Source organism: Cynocephalus volans, chromosome 10, assembly GCF_027409185.1.
Source record: "Cynocephalus volans isolate mCynVol1 chromosome 10, mCynVol1.pri, whole genome shotgun sequence".
Taxonomy (NCBI): Eukaryota; Metazoa; Chordata; class Mammalia; order Dermoptera; family Cynocephalidae; genus Cynocephalus; species Cynocephalus volans.
In genome coordinates this window covers 109,916,914-109,939,826 of record NC_084469.1, presented here as the reverse complement: position 1 = coordinate 109,939,826, position 22,913 = coordinate 109,916,914, and the positions used below count along the sequence as shown (strand labels likewise).

Here is a 22,913-nt window from a genome sequence, read left to right as displayed (position 1 = left end):
GACACACGCTAAAATGTGGATGAACCTTGAAATCATCACACTGAGTGAAATAAGCCAGACACCAAAGGCCACACAGGGTGTGATTCCATGGATATGAAACATGAAGGACAGGCAAAACCTTAGAGACAGACAGCAGATTAGTGGCTGTCAGGGGCTGGGGGAGGGAAGGAAGTGACTGCTGATGGGGACGGGGTCTCCCTTTGGAGGGATGCACATGTTCTGGAACTAGATAGAGGAGGTGGTTGCACATGTTGTGAATGTGCTAAATGCCACTGAATTATACACTTTAAAAGGGTGAATCTTATGGCATACAGACGACATCTCAATTAAAAAATAATATGGGCATGGCTAGTTAGCTCAGTTGGTTAGAGCGTGGTGCTATGACCACCAAGGTCAAGAGTTCGGATCCCCATACTAGCTAACTGGCAAAAGATCAATCCATCCATCCGTAGGTGTTGGCCAGCTGAGGGGAGGAGAGATGATGTCCCCAGCATGGGAGACAGGAGGAGCAAAGGCACAGAAGCCAGGCCCGGGCTGGAGACGACCAGCTATGATGGAGGGAAAGCCTGAAGGGCCTGTGTGCTCAGCCTGGACCCTCCCCCAAGAGTGATGGAGACCCTTGAAGGGTGCGGGGCAGGAGCCAGAATGCACCATCTCTCCTCGCCCCAACTCTCACCGTCCTCACACGCCCTCTTTGGCGTCTGTCTCTCTTCCCTCGTCCCTCACATGCTGCCCACGGCCCATGTGTGGACACCAAGCTGAGGCGAGTTTCTCTTCTGGTATCACAGGGACAAATGTCCCCTCTGCACATCGTTCCAGGGCCACCCTGTAAAGAAGAGGCTCAGTGCATGGTGCCTTCTGATCCTGGTTGTCCTTCTGACTTAACCAAGCAGTCTTGGGGCAAGTCACAGAGCTGCTCATTTATTTAGGTACATTGTTTTGGGGGTTTTTGGTGGCTGACCACTGCAGGGATCCAAACCCTTGACCTTAGTGTTACAAAGCTGTGTTCTAACTGAGCTAAAAGGCCAGCCTACATTTGGGTACATCAAAAACAGCTCTCCAAGGTCACGGGTTCAGATCCCTGCACTGGCCAGGCGCAAAGAAAAAACCAAAAAAAACTCAGCTCTCAAGCCACGAAGAGGCACAGAGGAATCTTAAATGTATTTTGCAAAGTCAAAGAAGCCAGTCTGAAAAGGCTACACACTGTGATTCCAACTTTGTGACATTCTGGAAAAGGCAAAACTATGGAAACAGTAAAAAGATCAGTGATTGCCAGGGGGTGGAGGGGAGAGAGGGATGACAGGTGGAGCATGGGATTTTTAGGGGAGGGAAGCTATTCTGTGTGATGCCATGTTGGGAAAATAGATTTAATCAGGCCCCCTTGCCTTAGGTCTGGTTGTGGGTGGTGCGGCACATTCTTTGTTAACAAGTTGTGTGTGGGTGGAGTTAGGGCACATGTGCAGCGCCACGACTTGGCTGTCCTTTACTGCCTCAGACGTCCACCCTGCGTGGCCATGCTCTCGAACCAACGGCTCCAAGGACCTTTTTGCCAGTTACCTAGCTCCTAGACCTGCGTGTGAAGGCTTAGTGACCCAGCCTGCAAACGGGCTTGAGGAGTCTGTGAGCTCCACTCAGCCCTAGCTCGACATGCCACAATGGTAGATACAGTGCATTATGCATTTCTCTAAACCCATAGACTGTACAAGGCCAAGAGCAAACCCTCACATCATTCCCTGTGAACTTGAGTTGCTAGTAATGTCCCAACTATAACAAATGTGGCACTCATGCAAGGTGTTAATGGCGGAGGAAACAGGTGGAGGAGAGAAGGCACACGGGGGCACTCATACTTCTGCTCATTTTTCTGTAAATCTGTAACTGCTCAAAAAATTAAAGTCTTATTAATTAAAGAAACCAACACAGAGCTCAATCCTGAGTCATCAGATTGTCTTCTTGCCAACACAGAGAGACTTAAACACAGCCGCAGTCACAGACGTCGGAACAAGATGTATAACAGGACACTTTCTCCCCTAGAGCCCCTGGCAATGACTTCTTTCCCCTCCCCGCACCTCAGTTTCCTCGTCTGTACAACGGGACCGTGATGTCACCTCGTGGGGTGGTCGTGAGGTCTGATGAGATGTTAGCCAGAATGCACCTGCTTATCGGCACACCAGGTGGACCCCTCAGCATCCCCTCCCAGCAAACACTCTGTCACAAGCCTTTGTTCCTCTGTCACCTTCTGTCCTGAGGTGGAGACAAGATGAGGCAGACATTATGACACTGGAGGGGAGGGAACAGCAGAGGTGGGAATTGAGAGCACAAACTCCAGAGCTGACGTCCTGGGTTCGAATCCCTAGCAGCCTCCAGCACCCAGAGCCCCCGCCCCTGCCAGCCCCATACACAGAGGGACACTTTCCGGGCCGCCAGATGCACCCGGACACACCCTCTGTCCTGCGCCCTCCTGAAGCACCTGCCAGAACACACAGCAGATCGGCCACCCCTCCCCTGGGGCCACTGAGGCCCATGCAAGGCTTTGAGAGGCTCCAGAGGCTGCAGAGAGGTGGCTCCTCCTCGGCAGTGTGGCAAGAATGCTAACCCAAGTGTCCGCTGTCCCAAGGCCCCCTTGCAGATGGGCTGGGGAGGGGGGGGAATGGGAGGCAGTGAGAAAAGGCCACATGTCTTGCTTGTGTCTGGAGAGTGTGTGTCCCTGGTGGGGGCCGCCTGGTCCTGACTTCTGAAGCTCAGAAGGGATTCTGTGTCACATGAGGACAGACAATAATGACTGGACTCCCAGCAGGCATCAGAAGCTCGCAGGTTTATTTCTTAAAATCAAAGAGGAAACAAAGCCTTGGTGGTTGGAAAAGTCCATGTGAGACGGCAAAGGTTGCTCACCACTGGCCCCACTGATTGAGGGAGGACGGATGGACAGGTGTCTGGGTGGCCAGCCCCAACAAGGCTGGCACAGGGGTCCAAGATGAGCCACTGACATGTCTGAGCCATCCCACCAGGACTGACCAGGATGTCACCACCAACTGATGGTCTGAGCCATCAGTAGCAAGACCAGTGGGGACATCCAACAGGCTAGAACTCCTGAGGCCTGAGAGGCCATCTCAGATGCCAACCTGGGGCAGGAGACCTCCTCCAACCCCATGCTGCCACCCCCATGGGTCCTTCCAGCAGCCATGCCAGATGGGGACACCAAGAGGCTCTGCCAAGGACAGGAAGCAGTTGGCCGGGCAGCCACCAGCACAGTCTTCAGGGCTCCCCCAGCAGGAGCTCTGTGGAGACACTTGATAAGGGACATCTAAGTGGGGCAGGCAATGGTGACAACCAAATGGTCACAGTCAATCCTGGAAGCTTCCAGGGCATCAAGAAGGGAAGATGGGGTCTTCAGGGCATCACGGACCAGGATGTGCCAAAGGCTGTTGGCCCAGCCCAGGTTATGTTTCCAGTTGACCTGGGGGACCCTTGCCAATGTCCCCCCACACCCATGCTGGCTCCTCCATTCAGCAGGGAGGGCAGAGGGCCTGCTTGGTGTCCCCACGGGGCTGCCATGTCTGCAGCCAAGCAGCCAAGGGAGGCCTGAACTGGGGCTCCTTAAGGCATAGCAAAGAGGGAGGTGGGGAGGCCCCATTCTGGATCCAGGGCCCAGCAGGGACGACCCACGGAGATCCCAAGGGCAGTGGGGCCCTGCACAGGATGCAGCTCTGCTCTTGGCAGGAGAGTAGAGGAGAGATGAAGAAGAGAGAGGAAAGAGACAAGGCCAAACAGGGACGTGGAAGGACTGGAAGCGACGTGGAGGCCAAGAAGCAGAGAGGGGACAGGAAGATGCAGACAGGGGGGCCTGAAGACAGGAAGGAGACGCAGGCTCCTCCAAAGTTCCAGTTCTTGCCCCAGCCCCGCCAGGTGCAGCTCAGCCAGGTAGGCTGGCAGGCAGGAGGCAGCAGCCCCCAGGGCAGGGCTGTGGCTCTAACCCACCTCAGTCGGGAGTCTCTGGCCAGCAGGGAGAAGCCTCAGAGGGCGAAGGCACCCGAGCAGATGCGGGTGTAGACACCCTCATCCAGGGGCAGGTAGTGGCCCTGCTTCAGGTCCAGGAAGAAGAGCTGGTCTGTGGTCTGGCGTGGGTCAAACCCCTCACGCTGCAGCCTTGTCTTCTGGATCTTGAAGGTGCCTGTGGGGTGGAGGGTGGGGGTTAATGAGGGCCATGCAAGGGGCTTTCAGGAGCCCCCAACTCACCATTCTCTCCTGCACCTCTGCACAGGCCGTCCTCTTGCTGGGAACATTCTCCCCTATTCGGCTTGCCTCATTTTTCCTTGTCCTTCCGATCCTGGTTTTGTGCCCTCTCCTCCAGGGAGGCCTCCCTGACCACCTGCACCACTGCAAGAGACTCTGAGTACTCCCTGCCTGGTCCCATGTCCATCTGCCACATGACAGGCAGAGCTGTGTCTCTCACACTATGGATCAGAGTTCAGCAACCTCAGCGGCCTACAGGTCATGGGCCAAATTTGGCCCACCACATGTTTTTTGTAAATAAAGTTTTATTGGCACACATCCATGCCTATTCATTTGCACATTGTCTATGGTTGCTTTTGTGGTAGGACAGCAGAGGTGAGTAGCTGCAACAGACACTGTATGACCCACAAAGCCAAAAATATTGACTGTTACTTTAAGAAAAAGTTTGCACCCCTATTGTGGCTGATTATAGAATGATTTTGTGAACAGTCACACTAAGGGTTAGGGTTGAAAGAAGAACGTGAGGTTGGATGCCTTTGTGCTCTAGAGTGGGAAAGGTACTTTTTTGACCCTTGACTTTGTGTTGTCAGCACGACGCCCTCTGAAGTGAGCCACGGGCCGGCCCAGAAAGGTACTTTTTAAAAACAAAACATCAAAAGCACAAGCCAAAAGATTAAAGAAAAAAGGATACGAGTTAGTTAGCTCAGTTGGTTATGAGTGCAGTGTTATAACACCAAGGTCAAGGGTTCGGATCCCTGTATCAGCCAGCCGCCAAAAAAAAAAAAAAAAAGAGAGAGAGAAAAAAAATAAGACAAAAACTAAAGAAAGACTGAAATAAAGAAAGAAAAATATGTTTGTATTGGTGTGAAGGGTTTCTTTTCGACAAAGGGCACCATGGACAAAGTTAACAGGAGAAGAACCTATGATGTCTGAAATGCTAAGGAATTAACGCCCAGCCCACTGCGAGGAACAACCACCAATCAAAAAGAAAAAGACTGCAACACTAATATAAAGACAGGTGGAAGATATGAATGGGTAACTTACAGAGGAGAAAATGAAAAAGGCACAAGATGATTTACTCACACTTCTTAGAAAAATGCAAATAAGAATGAGACATTCTACAAGTATTAGGTTGGCAAAACACTGACAGCAGAATAATCTCCAGGAAGACGGACAGACACTTGAGGGCTCTGCACTGCCAAGGCAACAAGGTGGGAGCCCCCTGGGTATCATCACAAGGACACAAGGAGGGGACGGATGAGCAGCAGACCAGCGTGCATTTAGCAACATGGATGAATCTTAAAAATACAGGTCAAAAAAACAAAACAAAACCAAAAAAACAACAAAAATGGAAAAAAAGAAAGAAAAAATTGTACAGTGCAGAACCAAGAAAAGAGCAGAAAGAGAAACAAAGCCAACTGTGGCCGGGAGCACAGACCCTGAGCCCGACACCTGGGTTCAAACCCAGGCTGTGCCACTTGCTGGCTGGGCGACCTCAGGGAGAATAATTGGCCTCTCTGTGCCTGTTTCTTTATCTGTCAGCGGGGTAGGAACAGCACCTACCCTATGGATGAGAAATCAGTAAGTGAAGAGATATATAAGGCTGAGTGCAAAGCAAGCACTAAGTAAATATTTGTCATTACCATGTTTTTTGTTGTTGCTTTTTTTTTTTGGCATCTGGCCAATACTGGAATATATTAAGTGAACTAAAAATACATGCTCACAAAATGAGGAATTAACATCTAGACTATTACAAGGAACTCCTGCCAACCAAAAAGAAAAAGCAAGACAATGCAAAGATAGGCAAATGATAAGGGCAACTGACAGCGGAGGAAACCTACAAGGTGCAAGACAATTTGATCACATTTCTTAGTATCAGGAGAATGCAGAAAATGAGAAAGATGCACCAAACATTTCAGTGTGCTGAGTGGGAGGAGGGAGTAAGGAATGGAGATAAATAGGTAAGTAAAGGGTCCAGCACGAGCCCGCAGCACCAGCTGGTCATGCACCATTATGTCAGACTCAGCACAGAGGCCCAAATGCGGACAAACAGGCAAATAGTTGCTCAACTGACAGGGGGACGAATGGATGGAGAGACAGGGACCGCACCTGTGGTGTCCACCTGGGGCAGGAGGCGCAGGAAGATGGGCCGGGCGTAGGGTGCCAGGGCCTTCTGCAGCTCCTGGTACATTGCATTGGGGTTCAGTTGGCTGTGGGGGTCTGCGATGGCTGCCATACCTGCTTTGCCCTCTACCCCTGGAGAGAGAGGCTTAGCTGAGAACACCCAACCCCTTCCCCCCGCAAGGGCAGGACCACATACACCCTCAAATAGAAGCCCCTGGCCTCAGATCTCCAGTCCTCCGCCACCTGGGATAACATTCACTGAAGCTGCCAACGTTTTATAGAGCCCTGACACAGGGCTGCTTTCACAATCCCATTGTCTGGATAACAAGACCAAGGCTCAACATCACACATGTGAACTAACTCCAGATCCAACGCTCCCACCCAGGCAGCCATGTGCAGTTGTCCAGGTTGGGCACTCCCCAGGGCACCTGTACCTTCAAGACTCTTCTGGCTGGGCTCGCCTGGGCCTCTCCCACCCCAAGACCACCCCCTGCAACCCCAGCTTGCCTGGCACGGCTACCCCGTACACAGCCACGTCTGTTTGGCCCAGCAGGCGGCTCAGCACGCCCTCCACCTCGGTGGTAGAGACGTTCTCCCCTCGCCAGCGGAAGGTGTCCCCACTGCGGTCCCGGAAGTACATGTAGCCCAGTTCGTCCATCACCAGCACATCACCTAGCAGAGGGGAGAGGGAGGGGTGGTCGTAGCTCCCCATCCCCACAGCCAGCGCCGCAGCATCTAGCAGATTGCACACCTGAGAGGTAGGCGCTGTCACCCTTGCGGAAGACACTGTGGGCGATCTTCTTGCTAGTGGCACTCTCACTGATGTAGCCATCAAAGCGGCGCAACGGGTCCTGTTGGTTGATCTGACCCACAAGGAGGCCAGGCTCTCCTGGGGAGGAGGCCACACTCAGGCTGCACTGGGTGGGCAGGGGGTGGGGACCCTGGCTCCCCGAAGGACCAGGCAGGGGCCCTGCTCACCGGCTTGGCATGGGATACAGAGGCCCTGGGAGTCCCGCAGCAGCTCCATGGTGTCCTCATTGACCTTCACCAGCTGGATGGGGTACACGTGGGGCAGGATGCGGCTGTTGAAGCCACAGGAGCCGACCTGGGATGGGATGAGGTGAGTCGCAAGGAGCCTGGGGGTGGCACGGTGTCCTCCCCGCTGACACTTTGCCTCCCCTGTCCCGGGGCTTGGAATTAGCACCCTTAGAGTCATCTTAGCTCTGTGACCTTGGGTGATCTGCAAAAGGGGGTGGTAAGTGCGGTGTCCCCACCCCCCCAGGACTCACGCCCCCTCCTCCCACCTTCGCAGCATTCCCTGCAGTCACATGAGGAGCTCTGTGCCTGGCTGCCCCTTCCCGGGCCATAAAACCCTTCACGCTGGCAGGAAGCAGGTGCCTGGGGTGGCCCTGGAGGCATATGGGATGCTGGCACAGCTGCTGCCCACTGCCGCTGCCCTGCCTGGCTCAGTCTCATGAGCAGAAATGCTTATCCAATGTGCTTGTGCTGCTCCACGATGGCGGCATGTCTGCTAGAGCAGTGGCCTGAGCTAGCACAGTCACAACCGATGTGTATGGTGGGGACCGTGCACTGTTCTTGGCACTGGGGACCCAGCAGCAAACGAGACAGAAAAGAATCCCAGACCTTCAAGGCACTGGCTTTATTGTTATCATCACGATCTGTTCCTGGCCTAGGGTGAGAGGGCTGGGGAAGGCGGCGGGGCTAGGCGAGGGCAGAACTGGAGATGGAGACAGTGGTTGCTAATCACTAACGAATCTGTCTGCAGAGCCACTACCTGGGAGGGGGCTGTGCTGAGCTCATGGTGTTGTGGTGATAGGAAAACACCCAAAGAGCTGGTATCACCATTTACAGATGAGGAAACTGAGGCCAAAGGAGTTTAGTGACTCGCCCAGCAGGACAGCAAGACCCCAATCTGACCCCAACCTTGGGTCCCCTGAGTCCTGCTCTCCCTGCCGAGCTCCACAGCAGAATCTGAGGCTCAGAAACGTTGAGGTGCTTGACCGGCCCACACAGCCACTCTGTGGACTGGAACTGTCTCCACTCAAAGGTGACAGTCACGTGACTGGCTGTGCATGCTGGAGGAGGCTCCTTGCATGCCTGGCTGGACCCTCTGGAGGTACACCGGGGGTCCCAGGAGCTCCCTCTAGTCCTGCCCCCTGTTCCACACCCCCGCAGGCTGCTCTCTTTATGGGAGCATGGCCAGGCAGGCAGAGGCAGCGGAGACCTTGCCGTCCAGGTTGGCGATGCTGCAGTTGCACTCAGTGGCCCCGTAGAACTCGCCGATCTGGCGCACGCCAAAGCGCCGCGTGAACTCCTCCCAGATGGCCGGCCGCAGCCCGTTGCCCACGGCCAGGCGCACGCGGTGCCGCCGCTCTGCCTCCCGCACGGGCTGCTTCAGCAGGTAGCGGCAGGTCTCCCCGATGTACTGCACCACCTGGGGGGGGGGGGGGCAGTGGGCCGGGGAAGGGTGGGGAGTCCGGATTCCAGGGGAACCCTCTGGGGACGGGGTGGGGCAAGACCCCGAAACTGCCCCAAGGAGCTAATCCTATGAGCCAAACAGCCTAAGGATGCTGGTAGCGGAACAGCCCACACTCAGCAGCGCTGGTGACACCTAGCCATTGGCTCAGTTCCCACCAGGGGCCTAGGACACAGCTTCTATCCAAGTGGATGCAGTCAGGGTGCCCCCCCATCCCTCTATGCCCCTATCTGCTTCCTGGGGACATTGCATCACTGTCTGAGCCTTAGCCAGCACACAGGACAAGAGGACTAACAGGACAGTTGACACCCCACAGGGCAACCCTGGGCCCAGAGCCCCAGCCCAGCCCCAGCCGCCACGGAGTCACCTGCTCATTAGTGCCCCCGACAGGGCATCCTCCCTCCCTGTGTCATATTCTCCACCTCTTTCTGGGGTTGATTCCCGGGTGCCCCACGTGCCCTCCAGTCCTCACCTCCCAGTTGGCTACTGAATGAATGCCCTCCCCATTTTACAGATGGAGAAATGGAGGCTTACAGATGGTCAGTAACTGGACCAAGGTCACCGAGCTGGTAAGTGGCAGAATTTGATTTGAACCCAGGCATCCTGGTCCCAGAGTTGGAATGAAGCAGTTACATGCTCAAGATTAACCCGGTTGATCATAACAGCTCCCCGTGTGCTCACAGCTCCCTGCCACACACAGGATGAGATACAAATTTCTTCCCAAGGACAACTCGATCTGGCCCTGTCTCTGCTCCTTCCATCGCCCGTGCTAACTCAGCTCTGCCACATGGGGCTCCTCCTCAGGGACACTTCTGCCTGAAGCTGTCTTCCCCAGATGCATCTGTCTGGGCCCTCAGGTCTCAGCTGAGAGGTGTTCCCTGCATACCTGGCTGAGCCCCAGATTAGGCACTCGCTAAAAGTCTGATGAAGAAATGAATGTGCTGAGCACACACCACCTGCCAAGCATGCAGATGAAGGCACTGGGGCCCAGAGATGATGCAGCGCACGCCAGATCACTGGCTGCCGACCAAGATCCAGACCCTGTGGAACGTTCTCTCCTTCTATCCCCAGACTTGGGCCACCTGCCTTGGGTGAGGTGCAGCCGGCACCATCTCCAGGAGAGAACATGTGACACAGCCTGGCCAATCAGCCCAGTCCATTCCCAGCCACGTGATTGGTTTAAGAATGGGCATCTGACCAGAGCTGGGCCAATGAAAATCGGCCCTGGGACTTTCAATGGAATGTTGAGAAGAGTGAAGTTCTTTTTCTCTATGGCAGCTGCTAAAGGAGGGTCAGGGAGGGAAGCTGCCCACTCAAAAAGGAAGCCAACACCAAGTCCGAGGGTTCAGATCCCCGTACCAGCCAGCTGCAAAAAACAAACAAAAAATGAAAACAAAAACAAAAACAGAAGTCAAGAGAAAGGCTGAAAACAAGAAATAGAGAGAGATGGAGGCTCTCCTGGATCAAACTGTGCCTGAAGCTGTCCCCGTGGGGGCTCCTCAATTCGATGAGCTAATTAGTCCCTTTCCTTGAGAAAGCTATAGCTTAGTTTAGGCATGGGGTTAGGGTCTTGGTTCCTTTCAACTGACAATGTCCTGCCTAAACACAGAGCTGCCCTCCAGACTGTCACCAGGTGGTCCCAGCTCTGAGAGGCTCTCAGCACTCAGCTCCCTTTCTTCAGAAATCAGGCCAGAGGAAGGACAACTCAGCTGTAATCAAGGCAGCTGAGGTCACATCCACCTACTGAGAGCAAAATAAGTTGGCCTTTGTCTCTGGCCTGTACCACTCAGAGCTGAGCGGAAGACAACTCAGGTTAGCCCAGCAGGGCAGACACCAGGTGCCCCATGCTGTGACCTCCACTCTGGAGGACTGCACCTGTACAGGAGATGGAGGGGACCACAGACCTGGGACCCCCAGCTGTTACTCCCCTGTGTCAGAGTGACATCATATATTGAGTAAATACCCCAAGTGGTATGGGGTCTCAAAGGTGCCACAAACTTAGTCTCCTGGAAAAAGATGTGTCAAGTCACCTGTCCACCTGCTTCTATGAAGCTAAGAAAGTACAGTTCTAGATTAGACTGCAGCCCCTGCTGCAAATAAAACAGCAACCAGTTTCCTCTATCCTACAACCAAAAGATAGAATTTCCTTTTTTTTTTTTTTTGGCAGCTAGCTAGAGCACGACCAAACCCTAAACCTTGGTGTTATCAGTACCACACTCTAACAATCTGAGCTAACTGGCCACGAGATGGAATTTCTTTTTTCTTTACTTTTTTTTAAAAAGATGACCGGTAAGGGGATCTTAACCCTTGACTTGGTGTTGTCAGTACCACGCTCAGCCAGTGAGCTAACCGGCCATCCCTATATGGGATCCAAACCCGTGTCCTTGGTGTTATCAGCACCACACACTCCTGAGTGAGCCACAGGCTGGCCCCCACGAGATGGAATTTCTGAACCCAAATCCATGCTCTTGTTTTCTTGCACCCCTGTTAATAAACAGGACCTCTGGAGAGTCCGTCCTTGATTCCTTAAAGAGGCTCTCAATGTTCACCATGTGCCTTATTTGACACAGAAATTCGGCTTCTAGGAAGCTAACAGAATGGGCTTCCAAGGGCATGGAGACAGTGAACACGGCATGTCAAGGACAAAGAGAGAGACCTCCAGATGCTATGGGCCTCCCAATGGGAGGACACGGCACCACCCACACGGAATCTTTGCCAGAAAAGTTGAACTTGAAGCTGATCAAATATCTAAACCAGTGGTTTTCAACCAGGGGCGATTCTGTCCCCCAGGAACATTTAGCAATGTTAGGACACAATTTTATAACACCATGATCTAACCAAGTGAACAAATCGCCAACCCAGGGACACAATTTTAATTGTCACACTGGGGGAAAGGGGTGCCACTGGCATCTAGTGGGTTGAGGCCAGGGATGCTGTTAAATATCCTACAATGCACAGGATGCCCCACCACAAAGAATGATCCAGCCCTGTTTAATAGCACTGTGGCTCAGAAACTCTGTGCTGGACCCAACTCGCAAGGTACAAGAAATACTGGGACAGAGGAACATGTTAAGGGACACCCCAGCAATATCCAGACTGGGAAAATGCTACAGAACAAGAAATTCAGTTTCCTCCATAAACAAATTGCAAGAGGGAATGAGAGAGAGAGAAAATGAGAGAGAGAGGCACCTACAGATGAAAGGGTTCTTATAAGACATATCAACTAGTCACAAGGCTCATTGTCTAAATATTGAATTTTTAAAAAAATTATAGAAACAAGAAAAAACATATTTGACATGGTGAGACACAGGGACTGGGCCAAGAATCCTCATGACACTGAGAAATCACTGTCACATTTTGGCCGTGATGATGACACTGAGGTTATGTTTTAAAAACAGTCCTTCCCAAACACAAAAGGCCACATGGTGTGTGATTTCATGGATATGAAATGTCCAGAACAGGCAAATCCAGAGACAGACAGCAGATTGTGGTTGTGAAGGGCTGGAGGAGGGGATGGGGAGTGACTGCTGATGGGAACAGGGCTTCCTTTTGGGGGGATGAAATGTTCTGGAACTAGGCAGAGATGGTAGTTGCGCATCATTGTGAATGCCACTTAATTGTTTACTTTAAAATGGCTAATTTTATGTTATGTGAATTTCACCTCAATTAGAAAAAAGTTTCCATCTTTCTGAAGTTTCACTGAAACATCTACACAGGGAACACACCGGTATCTGAAGGCTGCTTCACAACTGTGCAGAGGGGGAGATGAGGTTGGGGGTGGAAGGGGCAGGACGGGACATCTGACGGCCCCCAGGGCCAGGTGATGGGTGCACCAGACCCCCCTATACTCTTCCGTCCATGTTTATGTATATTTGCAACTCTCAATAATTAAGTTTTTTTTAAAAAAGAGACTGTTTCGTGTTTCAAGATACAGATTAGCCATTTTCCCCAAGACCCCCCAAGCAGAATGGAAAATCAAAAGCAGAGGAAAGAACAGTCGTCAACACTGAGTGGTGCCCCAGGATGCCCAGCCCAGAGCCCCCCACCCCTGCCCAGCTGTGTGACTTGGGCAAGCGGCTGAACCTCTCTGGGTCCCACCTGTCCAAGGTGCCAGCTCACCACAGTCCTGGACACACCCGGCTCTCTCGCCTCCTGACCCAGCCCACCTTGCTCCTCCCTCTGGGCTCAGCACCTCCTCGGACAAGGTGCTCTCACTTGTATTTCCTGTGTCTCTCCTACCTCAGCACTGAAACCCTCAGCCTGGTTTCCTCTCACCCTGGAGAATTAAGGAGAATTCCTGCCTCCTCTGAACCCCCGCCTGCTCTCCTCTCCGGGACAGCAGATGCCCTCACCTCTTCCTCAGCTTTCCCCACCTGGAAGGCCCAGCCTTACGGTCCTCCCCATGCCAGAGAGCTGACTCTACCCACTGGTCTCATTTCCCTGCAGTCCCCAGCATGGTAGATCTACAGCGGAGGAGACGGGAAGGCAGTGTCTGTTGGAGTTCAAGTGCCCTGGGCCAATCCAGCTGCATTATACCAGTAAGCCTCAGTTTCCCCACCTGCAAAATGGGTGTGATGCCTTTGCCCACTCCCAAGCAGTTATGAGGATTATAATGAGTTTACACGTCCAGCAAGTGCTCAGGAAACACTGGCCACCCTCCGCATCCCCACCCTCGGCGGCCATTCTGGGGACCCCTGGGAGAGAGACAGGGGAGCAGGCTGCAACCCAGCGGGGGATTGGCAGGTGGAGGGTGGGTGGCGCAGGAAGGGTCGGGGCCTGACCGTGCAGTTGTACTTGACACAGTCGTCCCAGAAGCGGCTGGCTGAGAATTTCTTGCGGAGGACGACAGTCAGCCCATAGAGGAGACACTGCCCCACGCCCATGATGTTCCCTGCAGAGGGCGGGCTCAGTGAGGGGCGCCCCACCCCCAGCCCACCCCCCACACCAGGGCTGCCCTGCAGTACCTGCCGAGTGGTACAGTGGCAGGCAATCGTAGAGGACGTCAGCCGCCTGCATGCGGTAGGCATGGTGGCCGAAGGCAGCAATGCGGTAGTACCTGCGGGGCACCGGGAGGGATGGCAGGGGCTGGGACCTAAATCCCCCAGCATATGGGCATGGGTACATGTGCCGGGTGCCAACCCAGGCAGAGCCAACCCAGCTCGGACAGACAGGCACATGAAGCAAATGAAAATAATTGTCGAGCTGGCAGGTTGGCTCAGTTGGTTAGAGCGTGATGCTGGTAACACCAAGGTCCAGGGTTTGATCCCTGTACCTGCCAGCCATGAAAAATAATAATAATATTAACTGTTGATGATACTAGGTGCCATGATGGCTATAATAGAGTGGAGGGACAGAGGAGCTGAAGGTGACCTGCCAGGGAGGTTGGGGGATCCCATCTAGGGAGATGACACATAATCTGAGACCTAGAAAGAAGGAGCTATGGGGGTGGGCTATGGAAGAGTGTCCAGGCAGAGGGCATAGCACATGCAAAGGCCCTGAGGCTAGGAAGATGTGGAGGGTTTGAGGAGGTGTGAGGGTGAGCCAGGGGTGAGCAGGTGGAAAACATCAGGGAAGTGGCAGGGTACACACACATGACAGTGGGTGTTACTCTGAGGGCTGAAGCAGGTGCAGGGAGGTCTGGGGCTGGGGAGGTCTGATTTGGGACGTTAAACCCTCCTGTGGCTGCTGAGGGAAGGTGGGGTGGAGCGTAGGAGTAGCCGGAGGTCAAGGAGGGGCTCCCCTCCAGGCAGAGTGAGGGGGGACACAGAGAAAAGTGGACAAATTGAGAGGACAGGTCTTGCTGATGGGCTGGAGGTGGGGAAGAGGTAGGGTATAAGAGGGGACCCAGAGCATTGGGCACAGGGCAATAGTGTCCTGAGATGGGCCATGGGGTTCACCGGATTGGGGTCAGGCTGTAGAAACAGCCTGGGACACTCTCGGGGCTGGAGGTGACACCCGTGGGCCCCTCACCTGCTGTGGACAACGATGGCGGCCTTGGGCAGCCCCGTGGTCCCCGACGTGTAGATGTAAAAGAGCCGATCTGCAGGAGAGGCGGGCGTTGGGGACTGGGGCCTGGGCAGGTGGGAACCAGGGGATGGAGTAAGGGCCCCACCCTGGACTCACCGTCCATGCTCTTGCCGGGGGACTCTGCCAGTGGGGCAGTGGACGCCTCCTTCAGCAGTGGGTCCAGGAGGTGCGTGTCTGGCAAGATGCCCTCGGGCCCCAAGTCTCCAGAGCAGAACTTGGGCAGACTCTTCCCCAGCTGCCCGCTCACCTCGGCTACCGCTGCAGTCCAACACATGTCACGGTCATGGCCTGGGATACACAGTCTCCCTGGCCTGGCAGCCCCAGACCACGCCCCCATTGCAATGTTCCGGCATCTCCCCCCGCATGGCAGCCCCAGGTCCCCTCCCGCCTGATGTCCCTGCCTGGCCTCACCTGCCGCCATTTCTCCTCCAAAGATCAGGGCCTTGGCACCCGAGGTGCCCAGGCAGAAGGCCAGGGGCTCGCGCCGCAGGTTCACATTGAGCAGAACAGTCTCCACGCCCGCCTTGGCCAGGCCCAGCCACAGCCCCACAAACTCGGGCCGGCCCTCCAGGAAGATGGCCACCACGTCGCCCGGAGCGAAGCCCAGCTGGCAGAAGAGGTTGGCCACAGCATTGGAGTAGGCATCCAGCTGTGCAAAAGTCCAGCACACGCCACTGCCGGCGTCCACCAGTGCCAGACACTCAGGCTGCCGCTGCGCCACCGCCTGGAAGATGCCCGGAATGGTGTGGCCAGCGCGCTGGTGCCGTCGCAGCTCCAGGCGTACGCGGATCAGTACTGACAGGCCGCTAGGAGGGAGGATGGAGGCGACAGTATCACTGGCACCCCGCCCGCCCTGGCCGCCCCAAGCCTCAGCCTCCCCATCTGGAGGATCCCAGGGCATCCAGGGGTTTCAGTGAGATTCAAATCCTTGGTCGCTGCATCTCTTGGGGGACCAAGAAGAGCAGGGGCCATTTACCAACCAGCCGGGAGGTAGAAAGATTCTCAAAGCTGGCCTGGCTACCGTGGCATAAACCAGTCACCCTGTCCTCCTCCACCCCAGCTGACTTGGTAGCCCTAGGGGAGCCAGGGCCCAATCCCACCCTCGTTTCTTTCTCCTGTGACTCCTGAGCACCTGACTCTGACCACCCCCTCCCCCAGCCAGGCCCCCAGGGTCCAGTCCTGAGCCGGGCAGCTGCTCCACCCCCAAGTCACTCCATGGCACCAGGCACAGAGGCTAAAACATCCAGCACATGGCCCCCAACTGGGGGGGGGCTGCCCCTGCCCCAGGTAGTGCCAGGAGATGTGCTAGTGGATGGAGTGGAGGGACCATGCCAGGCCCCGGAGGAAGACTGGAAGCTCCCCCTGCCCCACCCGCTAGTGGACAGGAGGGCAGAGGCCCCAGGGAACAGCAGAGCCCCCAGTGGAAGGAGTAGAGTCTGTGAATGAATGTGTGGATGCGAATAGCCACCACTCTGCCAGGCTGTTAGCTGAATGAGAAATGAACTTTTTTTTTTTTTTTTAACCAAACAGGAATCACTTTAGATCATAGAACCAAGAAATACAGACTTTCTCTGTTTAGAAGCTTGAGCAATGAGAGGGCTCTGGCTTCTCCTGGCTCCCTGCCCCAGATGTGACCTGGTGCTGGCCTGGAACAAAGGGGCAGGTTCTCAACTCTGCCTGCCCCTTCTTCAGCCTCATCTGGCCACCACCTCCCATGAGCTTTAGCATCAAAACCACGATCAAGTCCATCCTTTGTTCCTCTGCTGCCTCTCCTGTGCCTCCCTGATTCCCTGCAATGGCTTCCTCACCCCTGGACTCAGCAAGTCCACAGAGGCTCTGCCATGTGAGGACGCAGTGAGAAGGCGGCTGTCTGCAAGCCAGGAAGAGAGCCCTCACCACACACCAAACCTGCTGGCACACTGATCTCGGACTTGCCAGCCTCCAGAACTGTGAGAAATAAATGCCTAGTGTTTACACACATACACAAAAAGTCCACAGCAGACCTCAGCACTGAAATGCATTCATTCCCTCCGTTCATCATTCATCCCCTCATTCATTCATTCCCTCCCTCCTTCCTTCTTTTATTCATTCCTTCTTTCCTTCATTCATTCCCTCCTTCACTCATGTAGGCAGCCGATGTGTACAGTCCCTATTATATGCCAGGCACTTTTCTCAGCTCTGGAGACACAGTGGTAAACAAAGACCACCAGGTCCCACCCTCAGGGGTTCACAGTCCTCTGGGGAGAGAGACCCCCTCTGTATACATGAATGAGCACCAAGAGAGTGCTGGATGGTGACAAGGCTGTGAGAGAAGATGCTGGGGACATAGGGATATCAGAGTGATACAGACTGGGGACAGGGGACATTCTTGAGAGAGGCAGGTGGCATCTGAGCAGGGCCTAGTGAGGCGAGAAGCAGCAGCTATGGCTAAAGCTGGGGCACAGCTAGTGCAAAGGTCCTGAGGAGGGAACAGGCCTGGGGAATGAGGTGCATTTAAGGACCAGAGTGGACTAGCTAGTGTGGTGGAATCAGGGAAAAGGAAGACAGAGGGAGGTGGAGGCTGAGGTGTGCAGGGGCTGGCCCCCCAGGGCTCACAGGCCCCAGGAGGGGTTTATGATGGGAGCCATGGAGACAGGAGGGTGGGTGGGGGTCTTCTGCTAGAGGAATGCCCCTGCAGTTTTTAAAAACAAGGGTTCAAATAAGTAAATAAATAATACAGCAAAAACAGGAAAAGAAAAGAAAAACAAGGGTTCAGGGTTCTGATGAGATTTGAGACTTCCTGCTTGGGTCAAACTTATCCCGGAAGCCCGTAAAGGCCCCTCTGGCTGCTCTTGGGAGAGGATCAGGGTGCTGAGGTCCTGTGATGTGACCCCAGTACCCACACACACACCACCTGACAGCATGCTGACCTATGCACAGTCCCCACCCATCTGACCCTTCACGGGCTCCTCCCAGCATCCTGGCCACCTCCACCAGGAAGTCTTCCAGGCACCTGCACAGGGCTGGCCCCCGCAAGGTGCCCACTGGTCCCCCTCACAGCACAGATTCCTCCAAAGGAGGCAGACTCAAGTCAGTCAGACACTGGCTGGGCTCAGGTAATGTTCTCTTGTCCACCCCCCAGATCCCTTCCTGTCCCCTTTTACTCCCCAATATCTAAGTCCCTGTTCAGGGCTGGCTGGTTAGCTCAGTTGGTTGGGAACATGGTGCTGGTAACATCAAGGTCAAGGGTTTGGATCCCCATACTGGCCAGATGCCAAAAAAAAAAAAAAAAGTCCCTGGTTGGGGGTCCATCACCTTCTGGAATGTGAGCACCCACGGGAAGTGGCATCTCCGTGTCAGCCAAGAAGCCTAGAGCCTAGCAGGAGCTCAGTTAAGAGAGGCCGGACCACTGTGCTCATGCCCCTGAACCCCGAGCCAGTTGTGCCTGCCCTCCCTAGCAGCCAGCTGCAGGAGCCATGGACTTTTTCCATTCATTCCCCAAAGAGTGAGCACCTACTGTGTGCCAGGCCTGCACTGGGCAGGACTCTCCTCCCCCCCACTTCCTCCTCCCTCTCTCTCTCCTCCCCCATCTCCCCTCCATCCTTACCTTCCTCCATCTCCCCCTCACTCACTCACCGCAGCCACACCTGCCTCTTCACTGTCCCCTGAACATACCTGGCAAGTTCCCACCTCAGGGCCTTTGCAGGGGCTGTGGCGGCTGCCTGGAACACTCTTCCCCCAGCATCCAGGCTCCTCCCCAGCTCATGGCTCAACTGTCACCTCACACATGTGGCCATTCCTGGACCTCGTCCCTGCTTTACTTTTTTCTCCATGGCACTTATAACCTTCAAACGTCTTAGGCAATGTACTCACATCCCATCTTGTCCTGGGCCTATTTCCCCTGCTCCAGGCAGACAGGGACTTGTGTCTGCTACATTCAGGCCCCAGAGAGATAGCAGCAGAGAAGACAGACCAAGGCCCCACTCTCCTGGAGCACAGTGGCCTTGCCACAGATATTCCCACAGGACAGTCTTGGAGGGAAGAGAGACGTGCAGTGCTCTTAGGTCAGGCCTGGATTCTGCAGCCTGAGGGAGAAGCCACCCTGGGCCACAGCCCCACATGAGCAGGGTCTCTTGGCAAGACCACTCTGCAGAGAAGCCAGGCACAGGGACGGAGGTGGAACAGAGGAGCAAGAATGAGGGACGCTGGCAGGTTCCTGCCCACTAGGTCCCTCTAGGGGCCAGCCCTGTTGCAGCTTATGAGCTCCTGGTAGATGAACATCTCCAATCGGAGAGTTCCCTGCTTAAGGGGAGAACTTAGTTTATTTATTTATTTATTCATTCTTTCATTCATTTATTCATTCATTTTGGCAGCTGGTCTGTATGGGGATCTGAACCTGTGACCTTGGTGTTATAAGGCTGTGCTCTAACCAACTGAGCTAAAAGGCCAGCCCTAGGGAAGAACTTTTTAAAATGTGTATCAGATTAACGTCCCCATAAGAATAATCTTTAAAAACCCGGCACTATACGAAAGCAGGCGGATGAGAGAAGTTCCAGAAAGGTGAAACCAAGAGCCCTTCCTGTCTCTGTCTTGGCCCCACAGTTCCCTGACCTACTCCACAGCCAGGGGGTCACGGTGACATCCTCCACATCTGACCAGGAGCCTGGCACATAGTAGGTGCTCAGTAAACAGAGGCCAGATTACTGCATTTGGGCCCCTGAGCCCAGCATCACTTTCCTCCTACAGATTCCTTCACTCATCCCCCAAATAGGCCAACCAGATCTGGTGTGAGGTGTCAAATCAGGAGGGGTCCAGGGGAGAGAATACGGACGTTGATGGCAAAGGGACACCAGGAGACTCTTGGGGAGATGGGAATGTTTTATATCTGGACCGTGGTGGTTAGCTGGGTGTGGACCTTTGGGGAAAAAACCCAACTGTACACTTAACTGTGCATTTTCTTATATGTAATTACACCTCAAATACAACACACACCCATACCAGGTAGCTGCCAATAAAACCCAAAAAACACAAAAAACCCATGAAGGGTATAGAGTTTCAGTTTTATCAGATGAAAAGAGTTTTGCAGATGGATGGTGGTGCTGGTTACATAACAGTGTGAATGTACTTAAGACCACTGAACTGTACATTCAGAAACAGTTAAGATGGTAAATTTTACGTTATATGCATTCTACCACAATAAAACACACTGAAGAAAAAAAACCCATGCAGACAGAGAGCAGATTGGTGGGTTCCAGGGGCTGTGGGGAGAGGGATGGGGAAGGACTGCTTAATGGTATGGGGCTGATGGAATGTTCTGGAACATTTTCCTCTGGCAGATGTTGGTTAAAGGACACAAAATTTCTGGTAGACTGGAGGAATAAGTTCAAGAGCTCTACTATACATCATGGGGACATTAGCTAATCACAATATATTGTATACAGTCTGCTAGTATTGACTGTCTCCTCCAAACTCACTGAAGCTTAAATTGTATCCCCCAAAGTTGGTCCTCACTGTGACAGTGTTAAGAGTATGGGAAATCCTATGATAGTAAATGAAAGGTGCGGCCACGGGCCGGCCCGTGGCTCACTCAGGAGAGTGTGGTGCCGATAATACCAAGGCCACAGGTTCGGATCCCAGATAGGGATGGCAGGTTCGCTCACAAGCCAAGGGTTAAGATCCCCTTACCGGTCATCTTTTTAAAAAAAAAAAAAGAAAGAAAGCTGGGGCCTCGAAGAGGTGATTAGATTTTAGGACCATACCGTAGTGAATGGATTAATAATGGTGGTCAGCGGTATGGTTCTGAGAGCTCTAATAGGACAGCATGTGAAAGTCCCCACCCCCCCCGCCGCTCTGCTATTTTCTATCATGTGAGACTCCTGGGTCATAGTCACCACCACCAGGACCCTCACCAGATGTGTTCCCTGGACTTTGGACTTCACAGCCTCCATAACTGTAAGCAATAAATTCTGTTTTCTTTATAAAATACCCAGTTCTGTGTATTTTGTTATAAGCAACAAAAACGGACTAATACAGGAAATTAGTGCCAGAGAAGTGGGCGTTGCTTATAATAAATACTTGAAAATGTGGAAGCAGTTTTGGAACTAGGTATTGAGAAGAGACTGGAAGAATTTGAAGGAACAGGCTAGAAAAAGCCTAGCTCCTGGTGAGAGTTTAGAAGAGAAGAAAAGGAGAGAAAGTTTGGACTATCTTAGAGACTGGTTAACTGGTGATGAGCAGAATATTGATAGAAATATGGACAGTAAAGGGCATACTGAGGAGATCTCAGATAGAAATAAGAAGTTTTACGGAAACTGGGGCAAAGGTCACCGCTGCTATGAACTGGCAAGGAACTTGGCTGCATTCTGTTCATGCCCAAAAGTTTCGTGGAATGTGGAACTTCAAGGGCTGACCCAGGGTATTTGGTGGAAGAAATTTCTAAGTGGCAGAACATTTAGGAAGCTGCATGGCTACTTGCAACAGCCTACACTGAGTTATGGCAGAAAAGGCATGAGGTAAAGCCAGAATTTATGATTCAAAAGAAAGCAGAGGGCAAAAAATTAGAAAACTTTCAGCCTGACCACAAAAGCAAGAGTATAGCCCAGCAACCACTTGCTAAGGAGATGAGTACAGAAGAAAGAGGTTATCAAGAGAAGGAAAAAAAAAAAAGAAAAAGACCTTGAAGGCATGTCAAAGATCTTCGAGGCTGCATCTTCCAGTACAGGCCCAGAGGTCTAGGGAGACAGAATGGTCTTGGGGAACAGGCTCAAGGTGCCCTCCACAGGCTCACTGCCCAGGGCCGCCTCCGGATGCTGCTCCCCACACCAGCACCCCAGCTGCTTTGGCTGCTCCAGCTGTGGCTAAATTGGCCTCAGGTGTGGCTGGACCTGCAGCTTTGGAAAACACAAGCCAGAAGCCTTGGTGGCATCTACATGGTGTTAGGTCTGCAGGCTCACAGAATGCCAGAGCCATGAAGGCTTGGGAGCCTCCACCCCGATTTCAAAGGATGTATGGAAGTCTAGGGGCCCAGGAAGAGGTATGTCACAGGGGTAGATTCACTGCATAGAGCCTTCACTAGAGCAATGACGAGCGGGAACATGGGGTCGAGTTGCAGCAGAGAAACCCATGGTGCCGTGGGAGAGGGACTGCCATGGCACTACAGAATTGTGGAGCTACCAGTGTGCAATGCCAGCCTGCAAGAGCTGAGACGTGGCCTCAGACCAGGAAAGCCATAGGGGTGGAGCTGCCCAAGGACTTGGGGACCCAACCCCTGTACCAGTGTGCAATATGGAACATGGACTCAAGGTACATGATCCTCCAGCTTTGAGATTTACTGTCTCCCCTGCTGGGTTTCAAACTTGTTTGGGACCTGTTACCCCTTTCTTTTGGCCTATTTCTCCCTTTTTGAACAAGAATATGGACCCTATGTTTGTCCCACCATTGTATCTTGAAAGTAGACAACTTGTTTTGATTTCACAGACGGGATTTTGGAGTTGAAACAATTTAAGACTTTAGGGATGAAATGAATGTATCTGTATGTGAAAAGGACATGAGTTTTGGGGGGCCAGGAGCAGAATGCTGTGGATTGAATGTCCCCCCAAAACTCACTGAAGCTTAAATTGTGTCCTCCAAAGCTTTAGGTATTGGAAACACATCCTCCTGGTGACAGTGTTGAGAGGGTGTGAAATCCTAGTGTGATGATTGAAAAGTGGGGCCTTGAAGAGGTGATTAGATTGTAGGACCATGCTGTAGCAAATGGATTAATAATGGTGGTCCTGAGCATGGCTCTGAGAGCTTAAAAGGAGAGCAGGTGAGAGTCTCTCTCTCTCCCCGCTCTGCCATTTTCTGCCATGTGAGAACCCTGTGTTGCTGTAAAGCTGCCACCAAAAAGACCTTCAACAGATGTGTTCCCTGGACTTTGGACTTCCCAGCCTCAGAAACTGGAAGCAATAAATTTTGTCTTCTTACAAATTACCCAGTACCAGGTATTTTGTTACAGGAGTTTTTTGTTTTGTGTTTTGTCTTTTTGGTTTTTTTGCAGGGGGCAGCTGGCCAGAAT

At 53.2% G+C, this 22,913-nt stretch overlaps 1 protein-coding gene across 6 annotated transcripts in view; it reads right to left on the bottom strand.

The window, feature by feature from the left end:
• Positions 1-1,750: 1,750 nt before the first annotated feature.
• The window catches only part of SLC27A1 (solute carrier family 27 member 1), a 37,017-nt gene continuing 15,854 nt past the window's right edge, over positions 1,751-22,913 (bottom strand). For 3 of the 6 annotated variants that reach the window (XM_063110251.1, XM_063110253.1, XM_063110250.1), the window contains 11 exons: positions 15,290-15,684; positions 14,975-15,136; positions 14,822-14,891; positions 13,816-13,907; positions 13,633-13,742; positions 8,600-8,809; positions 7,333-7,459; positions 7,106-7,243; positions 6,862-7,026; positions 6,340-6,486; positions 2,798-4,168 (listed from right to left, as the gene is read on the bottom strand). In XM_063110251.1, coding sequence (XP_062966321.1) covers positions 4,011-4,168; positions 6,340-6,486; positions 6,862-7,026; positions 7,106-7,243; positions 7,333-7,459; positions 8,600-8,809; positions 13,633-13,742; positions 13,816-13,907; positions 14,822-14,891; positions 14,975-15,136; positions 15,290-15,684 — 1,774 coding nt within the window. In that variant the 3' untranslated portion in view covers positions 2,798-4,010. Of the gene's footprint in view, positions 2,242-2,797; positions 4,169-6,339; positions 6,487-6,861; positions 7,027-7,105; positions 7,244-7,332; positions 7,460-8,599; positions 8,810-13,632; positions 13,743-13,815; positions 13,908-14,821; positions 14,892-14,974; positions 15,137-15,289; positions 15,685-22,913 lie in introns of those variants that run through there. The other 3 variants (XM_063110252.1, XM_063110254.1, XM_063110255.1) reach the window with 3 other exon arrangements.